This window comes from Lithobates pipiens, unplaced genomic scaffold (assembly GCF_037356315.1).
Source record: "Lithobates pipiens isolate NorthernLeopardFrog02 unplaced genomic scaffold, aLitPip1_a1.2 Scaffold_16, whole genome shotgun sequence".
NCBI classification, from domain to species: domain Eukaryota; kingdom Metazoa; phylum Chordata; class Amphibia; order Anura; family Ranidae; genus Lithobates; species Lithobates pipiens.
Window position 1 is genome coordinate 602,175,210 of NW_027507748.1, and position 22,722 is coordinate 602,197,931.

A 22,722-nucleotide genomic window follows, 5' to 3' on the forward strand; every position below is an offset into this window, starting at 1 on the left:
GGTTGTAGAAGGCCCACTGGAAGGTGTGGTGGAGTCTTACTCTGAGCACACACGGAACAGGCAGCTACGAGGGCAGTAACATCAGCCCGTAGACTAGGCCACCAGAATTGTTGGGAAATGGCCCAAATGAGTTGATTCTTCCCAGGATGGCCAGCTGCCTTGGGAGAATGGTAAGTCTGGAGCACAGCAGTACAGAGACTCTCTGGGACAAAGCAGCGGTCACAAGGTTTATCAGGAGGAGCATGGACCTGAGCAGCAAGAATTTTGTCACCCAAAGGAGAAGTAAGACTGGTGCAAACCGAATCATCGAAACTGGAACCGACTCCGACTTGGAAGTGGAAGAAAATTGTTGTGACAAGGCATCAGCCCTTTTTCTTATTACATTCTTAGTACCGGGTAAGAATGAGACAATGTAATTAAAGCTCGACAAGAAAAGAACCCATTGCGCCCTTCTGGGAGAGAGTCACTTAGCCTCAGACAAGAATGTAAGATTCTTAGGGTCAGTAAGAATAAGAACAGGCACAGTGGTACCTTCAAGGAGATGTCTCCATTCTTTCAGGGCTAAAATGATCGCCAAAAGCTCTCTGTCACCAATCTCAGTAATTGCACTCAGCAGGTGACAATTTCTTGGAAAAGAAGCCACACGGATGCATAGTGCTCTCAGAGTTAGGACGTTGAGACAGAAGGGCGGCAACTCCAGTCTCAGAAGCATCAACTTCTAGGATAAAAGGCAATGTAGGATCAGGATGTACCAACACAGGAGCAGAAACAAAGGCAGCCTTGAGAGTCTCAAAGGCCTTAATGGACTCCGGAGACCAACTCTGTGGGTTACCTTCCTTTCTGGTCATATCAGTCAGGGGCTTGACCATAGATTAAAAGTTATGAATAAACTTCTGATAGTAGTTGGCAAAGCCCAGGAAACGCTGCAGAGGACATAAACCCACGAGTCGAGGCCACTGTAGGACTGCCGAAAGTTTCTCTGGTTCCATCGAAAAAAACAGCAGTGGAAATGACATAGCCCAGGAATGTTACCTGTTCACGATGGAACTCGCACTTCTCCAGTGTACAATAGAGATTGTTCTCTCTTCGTTTCTGAAGCACACGACAGATATCTGTGTGGTGGCTCTCCAGGGACTTGGAAAATATGAGGATATCATTGAGATAAACCACCACACACAACTGCAACATATCTCGGAGGACATCGTTAATAAATTTCTGGAAAACTGCCGGGGCGTTACAAAGGCCAAAAGGCATTACCAGGTATTCATAATGGCCTGTTCTGGTATTAAACGCAGTTTTCCACTCGTCATCCTCCTTAATGCGCATGAGATTGTATGACCCTCTGAAGTCAAGCTTCGTAAAAACTGTTGCTCCCTTGAGGCGGTCAAATAACTCGAATCGGGTAGGCATTCTTAATCGTGACACGACTGAGACCCCTATAATCTATACAAGGTCTCATTTCACCTCTCTTCTTTTTCACAAAGAAGAACCCAGCACCAGCAGGAGACGAGGATTTGTGGATGAAACCTCGACAAAGTGCGTCCGCAACATACTCCTCCATGGCCTTATTCTCCAAGACCGACAAAGGGTAAACCCGGCCACGAGGAGGTATGGCACCAGGTTGAAGGTCAATTGCGCAATCATAAGACCGGTGTGGAGGCAAATTACCAGCTTGACCTTTATCAAAGACAACGCTAAAATCATGGTACTCCTCCGGCAGGGAGGGGAGTGAAGAGGTGCACAGGACCTTGGATACCTTGAGGAAGCATGTCTCACTGCATTGTGGTGACCAGGAGAGAACCTCAGCACGGAGCCAATCAAAAGAGGGGTTGTGCCTCTGTAACTAAGTATAACCAATAACCAGAGGAAACCTGGGTGAGGAAATAACTTGGAATTGGATTATCTCATGGTGAAGAGCCCCTACGGCCATGGACAATGGAACCGTCTTATGAGTCACATGGGCAGGCTGTAAAGGTCTCCCATCAAGAGCCTCAATGGCAAGTGGAGTGTCACGCAGCTGTAGCAGAATCTAGTGCTGCGGAACAGATGCAGCATCAATGAACAGGCCTGCTGCCCCAGAGTCCATTAGAGCCTGTATTTTGATGGACGACTCAGCCCAAGAAAGGGTGACCAAAACCAGTGGCTTATCTTTCTGGATAACTGGGGATGAAACCACGCCACCTAAGGTCTGTCCATGACAGGACCTCAAGGTTCGGGCGTTCCCTGGACGGGTAGGACAGAACTGCAAAAAGGGACCTGCCTGGCCACAATAAAGGCACGATCTCTCCCTCCTCCTAAAGGCTCTCTCATCCGCAGAGAGACGCGTGAAGCCCAGGTGCATGGGTCCATCTTCACTGACCAACTCGGTACCAGGAGGCATGGGAGGTGAAGGAGGCATAGGTGGGACTACAAAGCTCGGAGGCAAACGTACAGGAGGCTTCCGCAAGCGCTCCTTAAGAGAAAGTCTTTCTCTGAGTCTGGAGTCAATGAGGATGGCAAACGAGATCAAGCTCTCCAGCTCAGTGGGTATATCTCGGGCTGCTATCTCATCCTTGATGGAATCCGAGAGACCATGAGAAAAAGCCACGAGGGCCTCATTGTTCCTAGCAACCTCTGCTGCCAGAATACGGAATTCAATGGCGTAGTCTGCAACAGTTCTCGTACTCTGTTTGATGGACATGAGGCACTTGGCAGCAGAAGCGGAGCGTGCGGGAACGTCAAAAACCCTTTTAAAGGAGGCCACAAACTGAGGGTAACTAAAGACAACAGGTTTTTGCGTCTCCCATAGAGGGTTAGCCCATGCCAAGGCTCTCTCAGAAAGCAAAGATATCACGAAACCTACTTTGCTTCTGTCCGTGGGAAATGCCTGGGGCAGCATCTCGAAGTATATCTCAACCTGATTGAGAAACCCTCTGGATTGAACTGGATCACCCCCAAATCGCTGGGGAAGCGGAGCAGAACCAGACATACCTCTTATAGAGGTAATACTCGAGGCGAGTGCCTGCACAGAGACTGGCGCAACAGCAGGGATGGCCTGCGACTCAGGTTGTACCGGAGCAGCCACCGTGGGGGATTCCAGGTGAGCCATGCAATTCAGGAGCATTTGTAACCCCATGGCAAACTGATCCATGCGGTGATCTTGCTCATCCAATCTGGAAAAAATCTTACCAACAAGTGGATTGACTATCTTCTGAATTCATGGCCTTCGGCTATTGTCAGAAACCATGAATCAGGCTGATACAGAAGTACAATTAAATCACACTTGTTTATTAATAAAAATAAAAAGGTAAATAGAAAAAGCGTAGTCAAGCATAGCCAGAGTACAGTAACCAGATCGGGTCGTCAGCCAGGCCAGAAGTCATGGATCCAAGTAGAGCACAGCAAGCAGGATAAGGAGCCAGAAGGGATGTCAGCAAGCCAGTCTTTAAACAAACAGCAAGAGATGGTTTCAGTGATGTGACCAAGGCGAAGGCAGTGAAGTGAGCTGGAAGGCTTTAAGTAGGCAGGTCATACAAGCATCATCAGGAATAGCTGGTAACTGTGGAGAGAGAAGAGAGCTGGCAATTAGCCGACAGCTGAGCGACCAGCCAAGAGAAGGAAGGGCTAAGCCATACCTGACACGTGGGTGCGAACTGCGATGATCATGCAATTTGACTGTATAGGGTCTCCAATTTACAGCCTGTTACACGCCCCCCATAGGTGAATCTCCTGATCTACATTGGGGTTGTATGTTCTGAAAGTTGGGGGATAAAATACTCCATGAGGTTCTTTTTGATATCTCTTTTCTACATGGATGTGTGGGGTGGGGGGGGGGGGGTTATAGGGTTTAGTTAAGTATCTTTGTTTTCTCTCTTTTTTTTTTTTTTTTTTTTAGCTTGCTTAATGCAGTGGTCCCGTTCATTTGACGTGCAAGATGTGCCTAGACAGAGGTTGAGTGGTGGGTTGGTAGGCGGTTATGCTTCAACAATGTGGATGTTGAAGGAGAGACTGTCACCCCTGAGTCATAGGATGAGTGAATATCCGATAGGTACCTTTCAATTGATTGATACATGGCCCCCTTACGACTGCTTTTGTGGAATGTCAGGGGTCTCAACGATAAAGTGAAACAATCCCTGGGTTCTGAGTCTAAAAAAGCCATGGGTGGGACACTATTACCACGCTACTTACTCAGATTACGCCAGAGGAGTGAGTGTCCTGGTACATAAATCCCTGACCTTCGAACTTCTAAATGTTAAAACTGACCCAGGGGGAAGGTATGTGCTACTGCATGCAATTCTATCTACATACTCTTGAACTGTTAATTGCGGGAATCTACATACCTCCGCCTGCTACCATCTCATTGTTGAAAAATCTGGTCCCTATTATAGCTAAATATGCAACGGATAATATTATTATAGCAGGGGATTTCAACGTGCTTCAGAGTCCTACCCTAGATAAATTGACCTCTGGCACCGCCGCGGAATCCCCTTTGTCCAAGTGGGCATCTCTGTATGGACGGACAGACGTCTGAAGATGAAGGCACCCTACGTGTCAAGCCTTCACCTGCCAGTCTGCCTCATATCGTTCTCTCTCACAAATAGACCTGGTATATGCCAGTTGGGTCTCTTGCCAAAGGTAATAAAAATTGAGATCCTCCCAAGGGGCTTATCGGATCATGCCCCCATGCTCTGCTACCTCCAAACGTCGATTCCGCATTCTGAGAGAGTGTGGCGACTCTCCCGGTATTGGATCTTGGACCCCACCATAGAATTTCGAGATGGCAACCCTCCTCTCTGAATACTGGCGGTTGAATGACCACACGGCCTCCTCGGAGGCGACATGGGATGCCTTTAAGGCATACGTCAGGGGTTGCTGTCAGTCCTCTATATCTAGAGCCCGCAGAAATGCAGCTATTACTATAGAAGAGGCCGAAAACAGGGCGAGTGCCCTGGAGTCCCAGTATATCCTCTCTAAAAACCCAATCACCCGTCTAGATATGCAGGCTGCCTTTCGCAAAGTAGTTCTCCTGAGAGTCACTAAGGTCAGAAAACCACCAATTAGCACAAACTCAGCACATTTTTGAACAGGGGGAAAAAAAACGGGGCACCTCCTAGCATGGCTAGAGAAAGAACAACCGGCCACTACTATAGCCCGCTTAAGATATGACCATGGGGTGGTTATAATTGACCCACAGGCCATCAATGATCAATTTGCCTCTTATTATAAATCCCTATACTCTACTAGGATAACATACCCAATGGAAGAACTGGGACTGTACCTGGATAGGATTGTCTTTCCCAGGCTCACTGAGGCTGCTAGGGACAGCCTGGATAGACCGATAATCCTCAAGGAAGTGCAACATGCGCTGGGTAGCCTTCAGAGTGGGAAAACCCCTGGGGCAGATGGCCTGCTGACAGAGTTTTATAAACAATACAGTGAACAATTACTGTCTAGACTGCGCAACGTGATGGCCAAGGCCTTGGAGGAGGGAGCCCTTCCCACCTCCATGGCAGAGGCAATCATTGTTGTAATACCCAAGCCAGGTAAGAACCCAGAACAGTGCACATCATATAGACCTATAGCTCTGCTTAACGTTGATGTTAAGTTATTTACTAAAAGTCCTGGCCAATAGAGTAAAAAAAGTTATCTTAACCCTGATACACGAAGATCAGACAGGATTTATGCCCAGCAAGGGAACTGATATGGCATCCTCCGACTATCTCACTCCATCGGATCTGGTTGCTTCCCTTGATCCCGAAAAGGCATTTGATTCGATGGAGTGGGTTTACCTGTGGGAGGTCCTACGTCAGTTTGGCTTTGGACCTAATTTTATCTCGTGGGTTCAGGCACTGTGTACAGTTCTCCGAGGGCTAGAGTACGTACGGGATCCACCATCTCCCCACCCATCTCGCTTCACAGAGGTACGAGACAGGGGTGCTGACCTACTTGGGTAATAATTGGCCTAAGAAGTTCGACAAACTATGGGCGGCTTGGGTCCGTGAGAGACCATTGCCTCTGGGAGAGGACTCGGAAAACACAGAAGCATAACTGATAAGTGATGAGTAAACTGGCACACTAGATATATTTACGGAACTGCACACACTGCTTACTGTTGGTAAAATCCAGCTGAGATGGAATTGAAACTTCCTCCATCCCCCCCACCCTCCGTGCTCCTCCTGATCCCCCCCCCGCAGGTCCTCCTTCTACCCACTCTACCTGCCTTTCACCCCCTCCACCCCCCCCCCCCCCCTCCAGGGATAATGGAATATTTTCTCTTCCTTCTCATAAAATTCCTGGTTGATGTATTGTGCCCCGGGAAATAGTCTCCTTTTCACTGATGTACGCACGCCAAGCTTCCACCCTATACTGTAAGGCTTATAATGTAAATTGGTAACTAATGTGCGGTCAATGAGAATGTACCACTGTATTTCTGTTCTTTACTATTCTGCTTGAAACTTCAATAAACTTTTCTGTTAAAAAATGTATGTATAGCAGTTACATAAAGATTACATTATTTTTTTTTTTTTATATAATATATCAAAAGTTAAAAATCACGATTAAAACAATTAAAATGTATTAGTGATTTTTTATTTTTGATCTATAAAAATTAATCTTTAACCCCTATACATTAATTTAGTTATTATTATTTTTATCTGATAGAATTTAAAATCGATTTGAATGTCTAACATTAATATACAATACCATTATATATAATAATAGGGACTTTTTTTTTTAATTTGTAATGTCTAATTTTTTAATATATTTTAAAACAATTTTTGGATATTTGTTTCCATTAATTATATCTGTGATAAGCATATCATTTATATCACTTTATGTTACTGACCATTAGATGGTACTAGGACACATACTGGTACTTTAACTGATTTTATTTTTGGTTCTCACTAAGGCTTAGTTAATTCTAGCAACCCTAGATTGGGGTGGCTCAGTTTAAGGGATTTTTTTTGTTTTCTTTTTTTTAATCTTTATTTAACAAAACATTTTTTTTACAATTTTTCTCATCCAACATTTATCAATCCATTCTCCATTTCACAATATTATCGGATTACAATCTATTTTCACTCCAATATTATTTACATTTCAATATCCATATGTAACCTTTCTGATTATCTTTCCCTATCACACTCATTCATTAAAAAAAGAAAAAAGGCCCCTATCCCCCCACTTTAAACCAAACCCTTTTTCCTCTATATCCCCTGCTCCTCTATCTTAATTTGAGCTATCGTCCTATCGTACTGAAAGTAACGATGTTGTTTCTTTATATTCGTCCCATTTTTGCCATATTAACATTATCTGCCTTTTCAGATCTTTCTTGATCACAATTCTCTCCTCCAGGAAACGCATCTCGTCCATCTCTACTATCCATTCCTCTACTGAGGGTGCTATCTAATTTTTTCATTTTCTTGCTATAACCATTCTTGCTGCTGTTAAAAAGTGTTTTAATATATCTTTCTTTATTTTCTTAACTGATTCCGGAATCATAGATAGTATAGAAACCAATACATCTGGTTGTAAATTACTCACCATTATATCTCGATATATTTTATATATTTTCTTCCAGAATTTCTGAATCTCTGGGCAGAAATACCAAATATGTGACATACCTACTTCCCGTTGACACCTCCAACAAGTGTCTGGATTAATTCTGTGCATATCCTTTGGACACCTATACCATCTCACCAATAATTTATAATTCCTTTCTTGATGCATACTAGAGATTGACATCTTATGTGTTAATGTAATTGCTTTGTCCCAGTTGGCTCTGGGGATATCTATCCCTAATTCATTTTCCCATTTTTTTTAATATAACTTAGTTCTGGTTCTTTACTATTAGATATTTATATACATTAGATAGGTTATGTATTGGTTTCTGTTCTTGCAAAAATAATAATTCCAGTGGGGTCGGTGTTCTATCCAGTGTCCCCTTTCTTTTAAGGGCAGCTATACATTTTTGAAGTTGCTTGTATTGCATCCACTTCTTTTCATGCTCTCTTCCCAGGGCTTCCAACCGGGGGATTCTACCATTCTCCATTATCTGTATAATGCTTGTATCCTCCCTTCTCTGCAATTTCAGGAAGGCCATAGGGTCCTTTGCTGGTAAGAATTCAGGGTGGGAGAAGAGGGGTGTGATTGGGCCCACATAGGTGGATCCTATTCCCCTTTTCACCAAACCATCCCATATGTTTAGTGTTGACACCACCAGAAACTGCATCTCTTCTCTAGGGGGTCTATTTTCTTTTTTTATCCATGGTACTGATTTCAATTTAAGGTGTTTAAGGATATTTTTATGTAAATGCAGCTTCATTAATAAAATAGTATTATAGTATTTATTTGTTTGACATTTTTAGTATATTTTTATTTCTTTGATGTTGAAGATGACAAGTAGTGAGCCTATATGCTGTATAAAGTTGGAGTGATGTATAGTTGCAGTAATATAGATTGACACCCGTAACAGCGGTATAGTGTTATAATAGAGGAGCAATATTCACTTGACCCCTACCCCTGAAGAAATCATGCGTGCTGTGACGTAACACGTAGGGTGGAGTTTGGGACGGCGGGAGGCCGGCCCAGAGGATCTATACTACTTCGTACATGTGTTCCTATTCTGAACTGAGAGTGATACATTGTTAATTTTAATACAATAAATTGCAGTTTTAAACTATGGGACCCATGGTCACGGAGCATGTGGCGAGCACGCACGCCAAAAATTCAGAATCTTAAAAGGGACATACCTGTACGCCCTTTTGCCCACCCGTGCCATTCTGCCAACGTATATTGGCGTGCGGCAGTTGGGAAGGGGTTAATTACTGCCCCTTAATGTACACCAAGAAACTGATTTTATAGAGTACAGTTCTGTTTGTTTACTACAATTAACTGTCTCATGGACACACATCTCAGCCTCAGCATAAATATTTCTGAAAAATTACTCTTTCATCATACAGTATATACTTTTCTGCAAACAGAATATAGAACTAAAACTTTGACCCAACTTGAAAGACGGACTTCATTAAAATAATAGGGGGGGCACCTAGCAGCCAGCAACTGTTGAGACCATGGACACTTTCATCAGGACTCAGAAGTATCTAATGTACAATATAATGTACTGTATATAGAACAAAGATCAGGAATATTTGACATACAACATATAGTGCCAGACTCAACAGTATGTATTGTAGATCAAGAGTATGTAACTCACAAAGTGCAGAAGGCAGGAGTATGTAACAGACAGTTCAGTATATAGAGTGCAGGGATAAGGAGTATGAAGCACAGAGTACAAAGTGTAGTTGTAGGAAGTATGGAACATACAGCCCAGTGTGAAGCAATCCAAAGTATGAAATGCACAGGATTGCAAGAGCAAGGAGTATGTAATTCACAGCCAATTGTGTAGTATGCATGAGAGTTCAGGGGTCAGGAGAATGCAATGCAATGAACATATGTTTTCTGGGGGAGGGGAACTTAATAAACAACAAAGATTTTGTACCTGTGGTCAGGAGTATGAAGGGCACAAAGTAAATCAACTGTGGGTATAGGATTGTGTATATGGAGGTTTTCTTTTTTTTTTTTCTCCATTGGTTGAACCAGATAGACTTTTGTCTTTTTCCATATTAAGTACTATGTAGCTGGAGAGTGGTAGCATTTTCATTGTGGTTGGATTTGTACAAAAGAATTGTAAGATGTCTCATTCCTGATGCTGCAATTCCATTACATTAGAAGGAGTTTAATTTTATGGTGCTGCAACTGCTTTTTAAGGTTCTGGGTTATTTACCATACAGAAAAATGTAGTTCCCTCCATGCAGGGGTCGTAAGTATGTAACATACAGTCCAGCGCACATGTCATGATCAAAACTATGTAACCCACAGAATGCAGGGTTGGGTTTGTTATGGATCATCCAGTATACAGAGTGCAGTGGTCAGAAGAATTTAATACTCCAAGTGTATGGGTAAGAATTATTTTAACACACAGGTGGTCAGAAGTATGTAACATACAGAGTGAAAGAGCCAGGAGTATGTAGTGCACAGCTCAGTGTACAGAGTGCAGTGGTCAGAAGTATGTATACACAGAGTGCAGGATATAGGCGCATGTAATACACAGGGTGCAGGTGTCAGGAGTATGTAAGGAAGTGTGTAATGCAGAGATCAGTGAATAAAGTATAGACTTTTGTAATGCACAGAATTCAGGGCCCAGAATTACATAATGTAAAAGAGTCTGGATTATGTTATGTACAACCAAATGTACTTTCTAGTAACGTGATCAAAAAATAATTTGCGCAACAGCCCCTATGTATTCCTAATCATAACCGCATGCACCCTGAATCACTTAAAATTGTCAGACTGCATATAAAGTGCTGTGCTCTAAACTACATTTCGACCTATGCATGTCATATAAAGCATTGCAATAAAAATCACCATGAAAAATCTGTAAATATGTGTGTATAAAAATGACAACAATAATTTATCCAAAACTACTCAGATGTCACCCAAAACAGAACACAAATTGTTAAAAAAGTGTAAATAGTCCTCAGTGAAGAAAAACCTAAATCCTATTTTAGTACAAAATCATGCTTCTTCAATGAAAGTGTGCTTCAGCTGAAAAGACACAATCCTACACATTCCCCTAGGGTAATTGCTCACCTCCAGAAGCTGACCCTCACCACAAAGATCAATTTAGCATGTTGGCAGGCAGCAGGACTCGGAGAACGTCTGCAATCTGTTCCAGCTTGTATATTAAATCAATCAGAGGAACCACAAGACCCATCTTCACAGCCACATTATTGGATGAAATTGACTACATAGGATATCTATCTCAAGCTCAAAAGAAAGAGGCAAACCATAGTGCTCATACATGTACTTTCTAGTAAGTCAGTGCAGCATCCAGGCAACTAGCATTTTTTTAAATGAGGTCTGCAAAAGCAGCACCGATAAAGTAGGCTGTATATTTGTATACCATTATTTCTTTGTTATTTCACTGAACAGTAACTACCTAATAAATTGTTTTGCCCTTCTTTTTTTATATATTTAATGCTGGTATTTACATAGTTGACAATTAAAATTATGCTTTGTTCAATTTTAGGCCACGCTGAAGGCTTTAATCAACGATAAAGAATTTGAGAACATCATTTCAACCACTGAACTACAGAAGACCACTGGAACAGTATGTTACAGATAATCTCTATATGACATTTTAAAGCTTTATACAGAAGAAGTTGTATTTATCGGCGTATAACACACACCCCAAGTTTATGAGGGAATTTTAAGGAAAAAAACTTACATTTAAATGCCCATCAATGCAGCCTTATCAGTGTCCATCTGCAGCCTTGCCCAGTGCCTTTACAGCATTGCTAGTCTTTTTGCAGCATTGCCATGATTTAAAGTTGGCGTCGAGCTGAGCGGAGAGGAGCAAGCGGAGCCGAGATACACAAAGCCTAGTGTACTTAGGCTAGACTCTGCTCTGCTCACAGTCTCGCCCATCTCCACTGATTGCGAGAGGAGAGGAGCGAGCGCTGCTGACATACAGAAAGACGGCTCTGCTCACAGTCAGGGGCGGGACTGCGAGAGGAGCCGAGTCTAGCCGAAGTACACTTGACGTTCTGTATGTCGGAGGCGCTCGCTCCTCTCGCAATCAGTGGAGGTTGACTGCGAGGCTGCAAGAGGAGCCGAGTCTAGCCAAAATACACTCGGCTTTGTGTATCTCGGCTCTGCTCGCTACTTTCCTCGCAATCAGCGGGAGATTGGCGGGGATCGGCGTATAATGCGCACCCACTATTTTCCCCTGATTTTAAGGGGAAAAAAGTGTGTGTTATACGCCAATAAATACAGTACTTATTTTAATTGCAATTTTCTCTTTAAGAATACTCGGTGGGAGCTGTAGTACCAAAAATGTCATAATACAAGTATTTAACACTAATATTTGTTTTATCCTGCACACTTATCACTATCAAATTTATTTTATCATACCTTCATAGAAAACAGAAAATTGTTTCATACTTACCGTAATTTTCCCTTCCTGGTGCCTATCCATGGCAGCATACCTGTGATAAGCTCCGCCCCTGGAGTCCTCCCCTCCCCTACATTATAAAAGTGACAGTCATACCCCCCCCCCCCCCCCCCAGCATTCTCCTATTATATTGAATACCATGGGAGGGCATGTATGCTGCCATGGATAGGCACCAGGAAAGGAAAATGACGGTAAGTATGAAACAATTTTCCTTTTTCCTTGTGTCTCCATGGCAGCATACCTGTGATACAATAAATAGCTAAAACCAGGGTGGGTACTGCTCATAAAGAAAATTTTATTAAGGAAATGTGAGAGCTGATGCAATCGCGACATGCAATCGCGACTCTCCCAAACTCCACTGAAGTGAGTGCTCCTGGATCGATTCTGTAATGACGCATGAACGTGTTTGTAAATGACCACGTGGCCGCTTTGCAAATGGTTTCTAGAGAGACTTAGCTCTTGCCGCCCATGATGAAGAGACTGCCCTCGTTGAGTTGGCTTTTACCACCGGAGGATCCTGTCAGGACCTGGTCTTGAACCTGGGACCTCAGCTGTGTCTGGCAAGGAATCTTCTCATTGAGCTATCTGAGATGCTGGAACGTGCCTTGTCAGATCCTTTAGACAACCCTGTCTTTTACCTTGATTTCAGCTGAACCTTGAACTCTTTGCTCCTCCCATGAACTTCCTGATATAAGTCATGTCTCTGCACTTTCTCCTTGCCAGAATATTGGGCTATCTCCAGCCTGTATCTCGCTTCTGTCTTCCCTGCTGCCGTTTATACTTGCTACTGCTCGTTATCGACCCTTGGCTTGTTCCACGACTACGCTTCTGCCTGATCCCAACCTGCAACAACTCGTTACTGACCTTTTGGCTTGCTTACTGACCACGCTTCTGTTTGATCCTTACCTGCTCATCCGCTACTGAACCCCAGCTTGCTCACCTCCTGGTGGGGCGATCCTGAGGACCGCGACCCGGTACTAACATGCAGCTAAATCCATCTCCACCATCAGGAGCTCTGGTGAAAACGGGTTATTACTTAGACTCCACACCTCAGATGAGCCTGTGTCCTCTGCCAGGGTGACTGCCTGTGTACCTATTCTGCTGGTTAGTGGTAGTCCTGCAACTGCTATAGCAATTGGTTTTCGAGCCTGACCCCTGATCATGACAGATCTAGCCCTATACACTTTTTGGATCAGTTTACAAATACAGGAAGCGATAGTTCTTGATGTGGCTTCCTTCCCTTTATTCCTGCCCCAAGGCAGTATGAATAGTTTGAAGCTCTAAAGGGGCTTGTGACTTGCAGGTAGCATCTTAACACCTTGGAGATGTTCAATTCTTGTAGTGACCCCAAGAGTGCCTCTGCAAAGGTAGGCAGTGCCCAGGCTTCCGAGAGAGTGGGCCGACAAGGGACTTTTGGGACAAATCCCTGAACTGTCCATAGTTCCACCCTATCCTGAAAGAAAGATATGTGCTCTTCTTCTGCCCCTAAAGCTTGTAATTCCGAGGCCCTTTTCCCTGAAGTCACTGCAATTAGAAATACTGTCTTGAGCGGAAGGTTCCATAAGGAAGCGGATTCTATTGGGATGAAAGGCTGAGCCATCAGACAGTCCAGTACAAAGGGCAGATCCCAAGTAGGAAAGGATCGTTTTCTTGGAGGATGAGTTTTTTTGACTGCCCTGAAAAATTGAATGATGAGTGCGTCTTCTGCCCATCTTTTCTGGATAGCTGCCGAAATAGATGCCATCTGAACTTTAAATGAACTGAGACTAAGACCAAGGTCTAAGCCGGTTTGTAAAAAATCCAAGAGCAGTGCAGTGTATGGCATTGTAGGATCCGAACACTTGTCTGCTACAAGAATTTATTTACTTGAATTTATTCCATATTTTTGAATAAACATAATTTGTGGAGGGTTTTCTGGCCTTAAGAAGACTAGAAATCACATTTGCAGAACACCCTAAGAACTGGAACTTCTCCCTTTCAACATCCAAACATGTAGGTTCAGCTTATGAGGAGCTGGATGCAAAAATCTCCCTTGGGAGAGGAGCTGTGGAAATACCGGAATCTTGAGCGGAGGACACATATTGAGGCCCATTGCTCGGGGGAACCATGGCATCCTTGGCCAGTAAGGAAGAATAGCCACAACTCTGACTGGTTCCCTCGTCAATCTGAGTAGAAACTTTGAAATCAAGGGTCTGGGAGGAAACGCATAAGCCTTCTTGCAATGCCATGGGCTCGAGGGGGCATCTACTGCTTCTGAGCGGGGATGAGGCAGGCGGGAGAGAAATCTTGGCAATTTGGAATTCATTGGAGAGGCAAAAAGTTGATTTCTGCAGGCTCCTGATCCAATTGAACATCGAAGGTTGAAGAGACCATTCTTTGTTGTCTTGAAAACGAGACAGATAATCTGCCTCTTGATTCAGATGGCCCGGAAGGTAAACCGCCTTCAGATCCAACAGATTTCTCTCCAGCCACAACATAATGGACTCCACTTGTCCAGATGTACTAGGACTTGTTTCTGGTGCAGATGTTCTTCCAGACTCACTTGGGCTAGACAGACCACCCATAGTTCCAAGACATTGGAGACTACCTCCTTTGTGGGGACGTCCCACCTCCCTTGTACCGCAAGATGATCGCAGTGTGCTCCCCACCCCATCAAGCTTGCATCGGTGGTAAGAATGGTCCAGGAGGGACATTGAAGAAGATGAGCTTTTGAGATTAGGTCCTCTTTCGACCACCAGAGGAGACCCCTCCTCATGGAAGCCGAGATCGTAATCCATTGACACAGTGATTTTGTCAGGAAATGTTCCATCCGCTAGTAATATCTGTCTTTTGGCATGCAGTACTGAGGTCCACCAGCAGGTGTCTCCTGCCAGTTTGGAACTGTCAGGAGAGCTTTTCCCTGCTGATGTTATGTCATCTTTGGGCTGCAGTACTGAGGTCCACCAGCGGATGGATCCTGGCAGTGTGGAGCAGGTAGCACTTCCTGCAATCAGGTGTCACTTGAGGCCAATCACAGGCCTATAAGCACTCACATTTTTGCCTTGGTTTTGTCCTTTAGACCCCCAGCCTGCATCCTGCATCCTGTTATCCTGATCCTGTTGTACCTGATCCTGTCTATTCCTGCATCCCTGGAACCTTGTCCTGCAACCTGATCCCTTTTTCCCCCATCTGCTGACCTCCTGTTTATGATCCTGGCCTGGCTTGACTACGATTCTGGTATCCCCTTTGTTATATATACTGGTTGGTTTGTTGACACTGTTGTTTTGTTTTCTTACTCTGGTATTGGTGGTGTATTCACATTATATGCATTTATCTTAATAAAATCACTTACTTTCACCTACTTATGTTTGGTTTACTCTGTCGCAGTCACACAGTTCTGGTCATATCTGGTTTATGACAGAAACCAAGGCCATCCCTGACCAGAAGTGGTTGCACAGAGGAACCATCTTGGTTCTGTTGGCTTTGCTGGAATGAATCCTAATGTGATTTCTTATTCTGCTCTGCTGGCGTCAAAGAGTTGGGAGTATCTCCGCCAGACACTGAAAGAGTGGACCAATGACCAGCTGCTTGAGATCATCCGTTTGGCCCACTCCCTGGTTGACCAGGGCTGTATGTTTAGGTATGTGCAGCCTTTGATCCAAATATGTGCTGAGCTAGCCCTGTCCTGTGTTCCAAAGACCGGTGATGATTTTTCTCCCCCGTTCAGTGCTGATCAGGTGGAGTCTCTGGTGTGGCTGTTAGAGGATGATTCTGCATGCTTTTTTGAGCACTATTCTGTTTGTCCTCAGCAGAAGCTTATGGAATGTATTCACTCAGTACAGACCCTTGTTAGACGGGCAGCATGTGATCTGTTAATTTGTCCAACCAATACTCTCAGCATGGTCTGATATGTTACAACCAGCCCCAGCCAACCCACAACCAGGAGCGGATCCAGAGTCTAGTCTCGGGAGGGGCACTGCCAGAAAATAAGGCTGCTTTCACACTCTGGCGGGTGTCGGCGGTAAAGGCCTCTAACAGGGCGGTTTTATCCCGTTTATTTCTACTGAGACACACAGCCGCTATATCCCAATATGACATGTTGGTGCGGGTCCCTGAATAAACCCTGCATGCATTTTGGGATACGCACGCATGACATATTGAGATATAGCGGCTGTGTGTCTCAGTAGAAATAATGGGATGCTGGCATTGGGATGCATGTAACACTTTATGCATCCCCAAGCCAGTAAAAGACAGCCCTGCATGTCAGACGCATGTCTGCCCTGTGTGAATGAAGCATAAAGATACATTTTTCTGTCATTCTATATCATCATTATCATGATAATCACACAATACAGGTGCTGTGGCTCAACGCACCTTTATTGTGGGATTATCATGATGATGATGATGATTGGTAATTGTAATATGGCACATAGGGGGTTAATGTACTTACTGATGTATTACTGACCAGTGGCAATTAACCCCTTTGTGCTGCATAAAAGGGGTTAATTAACATTGATGGTGCCGCTGTCATTAACCACTTAAGCCCCGGACCATTTTGCTGGCTTAAGACCAGACCACTTTTTGCGATTCGGCACTGCGTCGCTTTAACTGACAATTGCGCTGTCGTGCGACGTGGCTCCCAAACAAAATTGACGTCCTTTTTTCCCCACAAATAGAGCTTTCTTTTGGTGGTATTTGATTATCCCTGCGGTTTTTATTTTTTGCGCTATAAACAAAAATAGAGCGACAATTTTGAAAAAAACGCATCATTTTTTACTTTTTGTTCTAATAAATATCCCCCAAAAATATATAAAAAAAAAAAATTTCCCTCAGTTTAGGCCAATACATATTCTTCTACATATTTTTGATTGGTTTGCGCAAAAGTTATAGCGTTTACAAAATATGGGATAGTTTTATGGCATTTTTATTAATACATTTTTTTTTTTTTACTAGTAATGGCGGCGATCGGTGATTTTTATTGTGATTGCGACATTATGGCAGACACATCAGACATTTTTGACACATTTTTGGGACCATTGTCATTTATACAGCAATCACTGCTATACAAAAGCAGTGATTCCTGTGTAAATGACACTGGCAGTGAAGGGGTTAACCAGTGGGTGGCAGTGTAGGGGTTAAGTGTTCCTAGAGGCGTTTTACTAACTGTTGGGGGCTGGGCTTTCTTTTAGTGAACACTGATCTCTGCTCCAATCACATGGAGCAGAGATCAGCGTCACTTGTTGCTAGGCAGAACTGGGAGATGCCGTTTACAATGGTATCTCCTAGTTCAGCCGCCCCGTGAGACGATCGCAGGTATGCCCGCGGTAATAGAGTCCGCGGGACCTGCGGCCGGACTCACAGGGGTCCCGACCGGCACGCGAGCGCGTCTCTGCCAGCGTGCTCGGGATGGCAGGGAGGAAAAATTAAAGGGGACGTACTGGTACGCCCATTTGCCTGCCCGTGCCATTCTGCCGACGTACATCGGCGTGCGCCGGTCGGGAAGTGGTTAATGCAGCACAAAGGGGTTAATTTCCACTGGTCACAAGTACATGAGTGAGTACATTAACCCCCTCCATGTGCATATTACAACTACCATTGTAAATTATTTCACCCCCCCACCCCCAAAGCGTTAACCACTTCACATGTAAGACAAGGTGTTAACTCATTAACATAACGATGGCTGCCGTAGCTCATTAACATAAGAATGCCTTAGCTAAGGCTTGCAGTGCACTGAGCTGTCCATCTTGTCTTCAATCCTGCGTGCCTCTGAATCGTGACATCATACCAGCCGGGAATAGATAGCTCCTGTCTGTTGTGCTTTTTAAGGACATTTTCCCGCACAATATTTATTAAGTAATTTTTAACGAAGATATTTTTAAGATACAGAATCAATCTATATGACACAGTCTATACATGTGAAACGTATTCACGGAGACAAGTGATTATAAAAATAGTTACATTTATTGGTTGACAAAAGACAAATATCTACATGAAATTAAAATGCAGATTGCATTACTTGATCATTTGACAATTAATGGAAACACCCACAAAATGGGAGTGTCGTACTTTGGACTTAATCATCACCATTATCACTTCTCAGTAGAATCAATAACCTTTTGATAATTGACAATTAAACAGAATGTCTGTATTTCACACGTCCAACCGTTACTATACTGCAGGTAAGTAAGTGGTTAACAATTTGAAATAAATTAGACGTTTGTTTGTCAATAAAATTGGTATCTATGCAAAAAGAAATTTATAATGAAAAATTAAATTTAGAGAAAAATCTAAAAGGCGGTTATTGATTCGGGAGAACGATTTTCAATAATAGAGTATTCAAAAACATCAATATTTAAGAGAACATAGACTATATAATAAAAATATTTACCCATTTCCAATATGGTTATTAGTGTGGATTGTTGGTTACCAGGAATTTTAAGATGGCTGCTGTGGCTTTCAACATAGATTCTCTTACAGAGGAATTACTTTGTGTGACCTCCGAGTTCCGAGGAGCAGGATTCTTCATGAATGTAAAAATGTGTATTCATGCATGGTGCATGAGTATCAGTTTGTCTGGGAGTCTTTCAGTGTCCCTTCTCGGGGGGGGGGGGGGGGGTCTCTAAGCTTCCCCCTGAGCTCTCTCTTTTGGCATCTTTCTAGTTTCTTAAATATCCTCTTAAACAAAAAGATCATAAAATTATACTAAGTTCTGCCCAGAGGGTATGTGTCCCTTTCCTATTGGCAGGCAGACTTAATGATCACCTTTCCCAGTAGTCTTGTGATTTTAAGGTAATAACACCTTCAACCACCAGGTGTCTCACATGTATTTTGTGGTTTATCTCTATAAGTGATATATTTAATTTTATATTGTGTATTTTTTTGTACCTTAGTGAAAATAATCTCTCAAACTGGGAATTCTACTAACCACATACAATTATTATCTATATGGATACATATATAATTCGGGTATCCAATCAATATTTGTTTATCTAAACATAGGTTAAATTCTTATACAGTTATAATCACGATTATATGTTTTTCATAATGCTAATTCGTTGCTAAAACACTTCTATTTATAATCACACTTTCATATATAATTTCTTTATGACAAAGTTCTTTAGATCATTAGATACTAAAATTATAATATCTCTTTGGTGACCTACACATATAGTTTGAATTACTTGAAGTACTTTTGAAATATGTCTGACTTGTATATCCCTCTCACACCATGTTTTGGGATGAACTCTGAGCTTCCAAAAAATGTTTAAATGGCTTAGTTGTGTCCTTCAAGCCTTTACAATTCACACAATTGATTTTGTTGATCTCTCACTTTCTGAGACAATAGGATATTTGTTCTGGTCATTCAGGTTTAATGACTGTTAGTCACAGGTACCTCCTAAGTCTGGCCCAAACCTTGCCATATATATTTGCACAGCCTTCCTTGTCATTCAAGGAGATAGATAAGAGTTTTTCTGGTGTTTGTGACAAAACATCCCTTTTGTTCAGGCAACACCTTGTCTCAATACAGGCTTGTAGAACTTTAAAAGATAGCTAATCCTCTGAACATTTGGAAAAACATGTGAGATCCTGTATTTTGCTTTAAAGTTCTCCAAGAGGTCACAGTTCAATAATGACAACATTATAGTTCATCCACTTTTTTTTAGGCCTACTGAAATCTCTCATCTCTGCCAGTGAATATTAAATGTATTTCTTCATGAATTCAGAACATGTCGGGTGGAGATCACTCCACCTACAGGGAAGTGAAGTGACACTCGCACCGCTCTACTGCAACTCTGCCAGCATGTAGCAGCGGCCCCTGTGTCACATTGATTCCAGACCCCCATGGTAACCCACTGGCCTCCTCTAAATGAACTGATGGGAGCCAGGGGAAGCAGAAATAAAGTCCCTGCAGCTGCATTTAGATGCCTCATTAATGCAAATCTGGTGAGGTGGCGGAGAGAGAAAGCATTAGCCCTTGTACACACGGTCAGAGAATCCGTCGGAGTGTTTCCTATCGGACCGTGTCGTTGGATAATCCGTCTGTGTGTGGTATGCATCGGACTGATTCCGTTGGAATATCCGTCGGACCCAATTTTCCAACATGTTGGAAATATTTCCCGACAACTGGGCCGATCGGACATACTCCGATCATGTGTAGAGAATTTTGATCGGACCAAGTGCCACGCATGCCCAGATCAAATTCCTACATCAAAGCTATTGTCTACTAGCCTGAATGTAGTCCCATCGTAACGAAATTACGTCATCACGTTCTGAAAGATCGGATTTTTCGCCAACTTTGTCCGACCGTGTGTATGCAACAGTTTCGGACAAGATCCGACGGACAAAATCCGACGGGCAGAATCCGACGGATTTGGTTGTGGAAATCTCTGACCGTGTGTACAGGGGCTTAGAGTAGGTACTATTTTCTGGGAGGGGGCAATTGCCCCCCCCCCCCCCCGCCCACAACATACCACCTCTGCCATCAGACACTTGCCTGCCCAAAAGTATGTTTCCCCATCACAAACCCAGTAGAAGCCCAGTATACGTTGCTTCCAACCAAATACTAATATCCGGTCTTTGCTCCCTGTACCTATCCTGCATTCAACCCACCTGCCTCTTCTCAGCTGCCTACTAATCCACAAGAAATTCTCCCAGCTGCTGTTACCTCCTCTCTGCTATATCCAAATCCTTCTTTCCAGTCTGCTGCACCCCCCACCTACAGAGCTTCAGTGACTAAGCCAAAGAAAAAATGAAAGTTTTTCCCAACCAGAATGATCCTGCCTCCACATCTTTACCAGCCTGAGGTGCCAGAGTCCCAGCCTGAGCTGCCAGCTTTCCCGTCTGATGTCTCGTTGCCTGCTGCCCAGCTCGACAACCTGGAGCCTGCTGTCCAGCCTGATGAGCCTTTGTCTGCTGCCAAGCCTGATGTGCCTCTGTCTGCTGCCCAACCTGAAATGCCCATGCCTGCCACCCAGCTTGAAGTGCCTGCTGCCCAGCTTGCAGTGCCCCTGCCCAGTTTGATGCGCTTGATGTGCCTGTGTCTGCTGCCCAGCTTGATGTGCCCGTGCCGGCTGCCCAGCCTGATGTGACTGTTGCCCAGTTCAATTTGCCTGCCGCCCAGCTTGATGAACCGGAGCCTGTCGCCCAGCTCGATGACCCGGAGCTTGCCGCCCAGCTCGATGACCCGGAGCCTGCCACCCAGCTCGATGACCCGGAGCCTGCTGCCCAGCCCGATGACCCGGAGCCTGCTGCCCAGCCCGATGACCCGTGGGCCTGCCGCCCAGCCCGATGACCCGGAGCCTGCCGCCCAGCCCGATGACCCGGAGCCTGCCGCCCAGCCCGATGACCCGGAGCCTGCCGCCCAGCTCGATGACCCGGAGCCTGCCCCCGAGCTCGATGACCCAGAGCCTGCTGCCCAGCTCGATGACCCGGAGCCCGCTGTCTGCCCTGAAGTGCCTGATACCCAGCCTCAAGTGCCTGTTGCCCAGCCTTATGTACCCCTATCTATTGTTCTGCTTGATGCCATAGACTATGGACAATTACAACCAATTGGAGCGTCCGGAGGCCACTACTTTGAGGGGGGTTACTGTCAGGAAATGTTCCATCCATATCTGTCTTTTGGCGTGCAGTACTGTGGTCCACCAGCAGGTGTCTGCTGCCAGTTTGGAACCATCAGGAGAGCTTTTCCCTGCTGATATGTCATCTTTGGGCTGCAGTACTGGTGTCCACCAGCAGGTGGATCCTGGCAGTGTGGAGCACACAGCCCCTCTTGCAATCAGATGTCACTTAAGGCCAATCACAGGCCTATAAATACCCGGCAAGCACTCGCATGTTTCCCTTGGTTTTGTGGCCGTGAGCCCTGACCTGCATCCTGTTACCTGTTATCCTGATCCTGAACCTTGAATCCTGCATCCTGAACCTGTTGTACCTGATCCTGTCTATTCCTGCATCCCTGGAAACTTGTCATGCAACCTGATCCCTTTCTCATTGTTTTCCCATCTGCTGACCTCCTGTTTATGACCCTGGCCTGGCTTGACTACGATTCTGGTATCCCCTTTGTTATATATACTGGTTGGTTTGTTGTCACTGTTATTTTGTTTTCGCACACTGTTTGGTATTGGTGGTGTATTCACATCATATGCATTTATCTTAATAAAATCACTTACTTTCACCTGCTTATGTTTGGTTTACTCCTTTGCAGTCACACAGTTCTGGTCACATACAGTTTGACAGATTTCCTCCTCCAATGCGTCAGGAAGCCCATTTGAAATGTCCTCAAATGCCAATGAGCCCAGGGTAGCATCGTGATACAGGATGACATGGTCCCGATTAGATTCAAACAATTTGAAGCTGGCAGATGAGAGAGTGTTCTTACATGGCACATCTTCTGGACAATAGCCGTTACCTTCTGGGGGGTAAGACACACTGTTCTGGTCAAGGTGTTGAAAATAGCACCGAGGTAAATCATTACCTTGGTCGAGGTCAGGAAACTCTTCTCTGCATTCACCAACCACCCAAACTCTTTCAGGGTGGACAGAAGAATCTCCCTGTGTTCCAGCAGTTGGTCTGGACTGGGGGCTAGTAGTAGGATGTCGTCCATAAAGAAAAACTTGCAGGCCTTTTTCCCTGAAGGGTGCCAGGACTGCAATGAACACCTTCAAGAATATCCTTGGGGATGTGCACAGCCTGAAAGGAAGGCACTGAAACTGGAGGTGTGTTGGACCTACTGCCACTCTTAAAAATTTTTGGAA

At 44.2% G+C, this 22,722-nt stretch overlaps 1 protein-coding gene across 8 annotated transcripts in view; it reads left to right on the forward strand.

Annotated features, from left to right (window-relative positions):
• The window catches only part of PARP4 (poly(ADP-ribose) polymerase family member 4), a 716,724-nt gene that overhangs the window by 395,684 nt on the left and 298,318 nt on the right, over positions 1-22,722 (forward strand). For all 8 annotated transcript variants that reach the window (XM_077483981.1, XM_077483982.1, XM_077483983.1 and 5 more), the window contains exon 27: positions 11,069-11,149. In XM_077483981.1, coding sequence (XP_077340107.1) covers positions 11,069-11,149 — 81 coding nt within the window. The remainder of the gene's footprint in view (positions 1-11,068; positions 11,150-22,722) is intronic.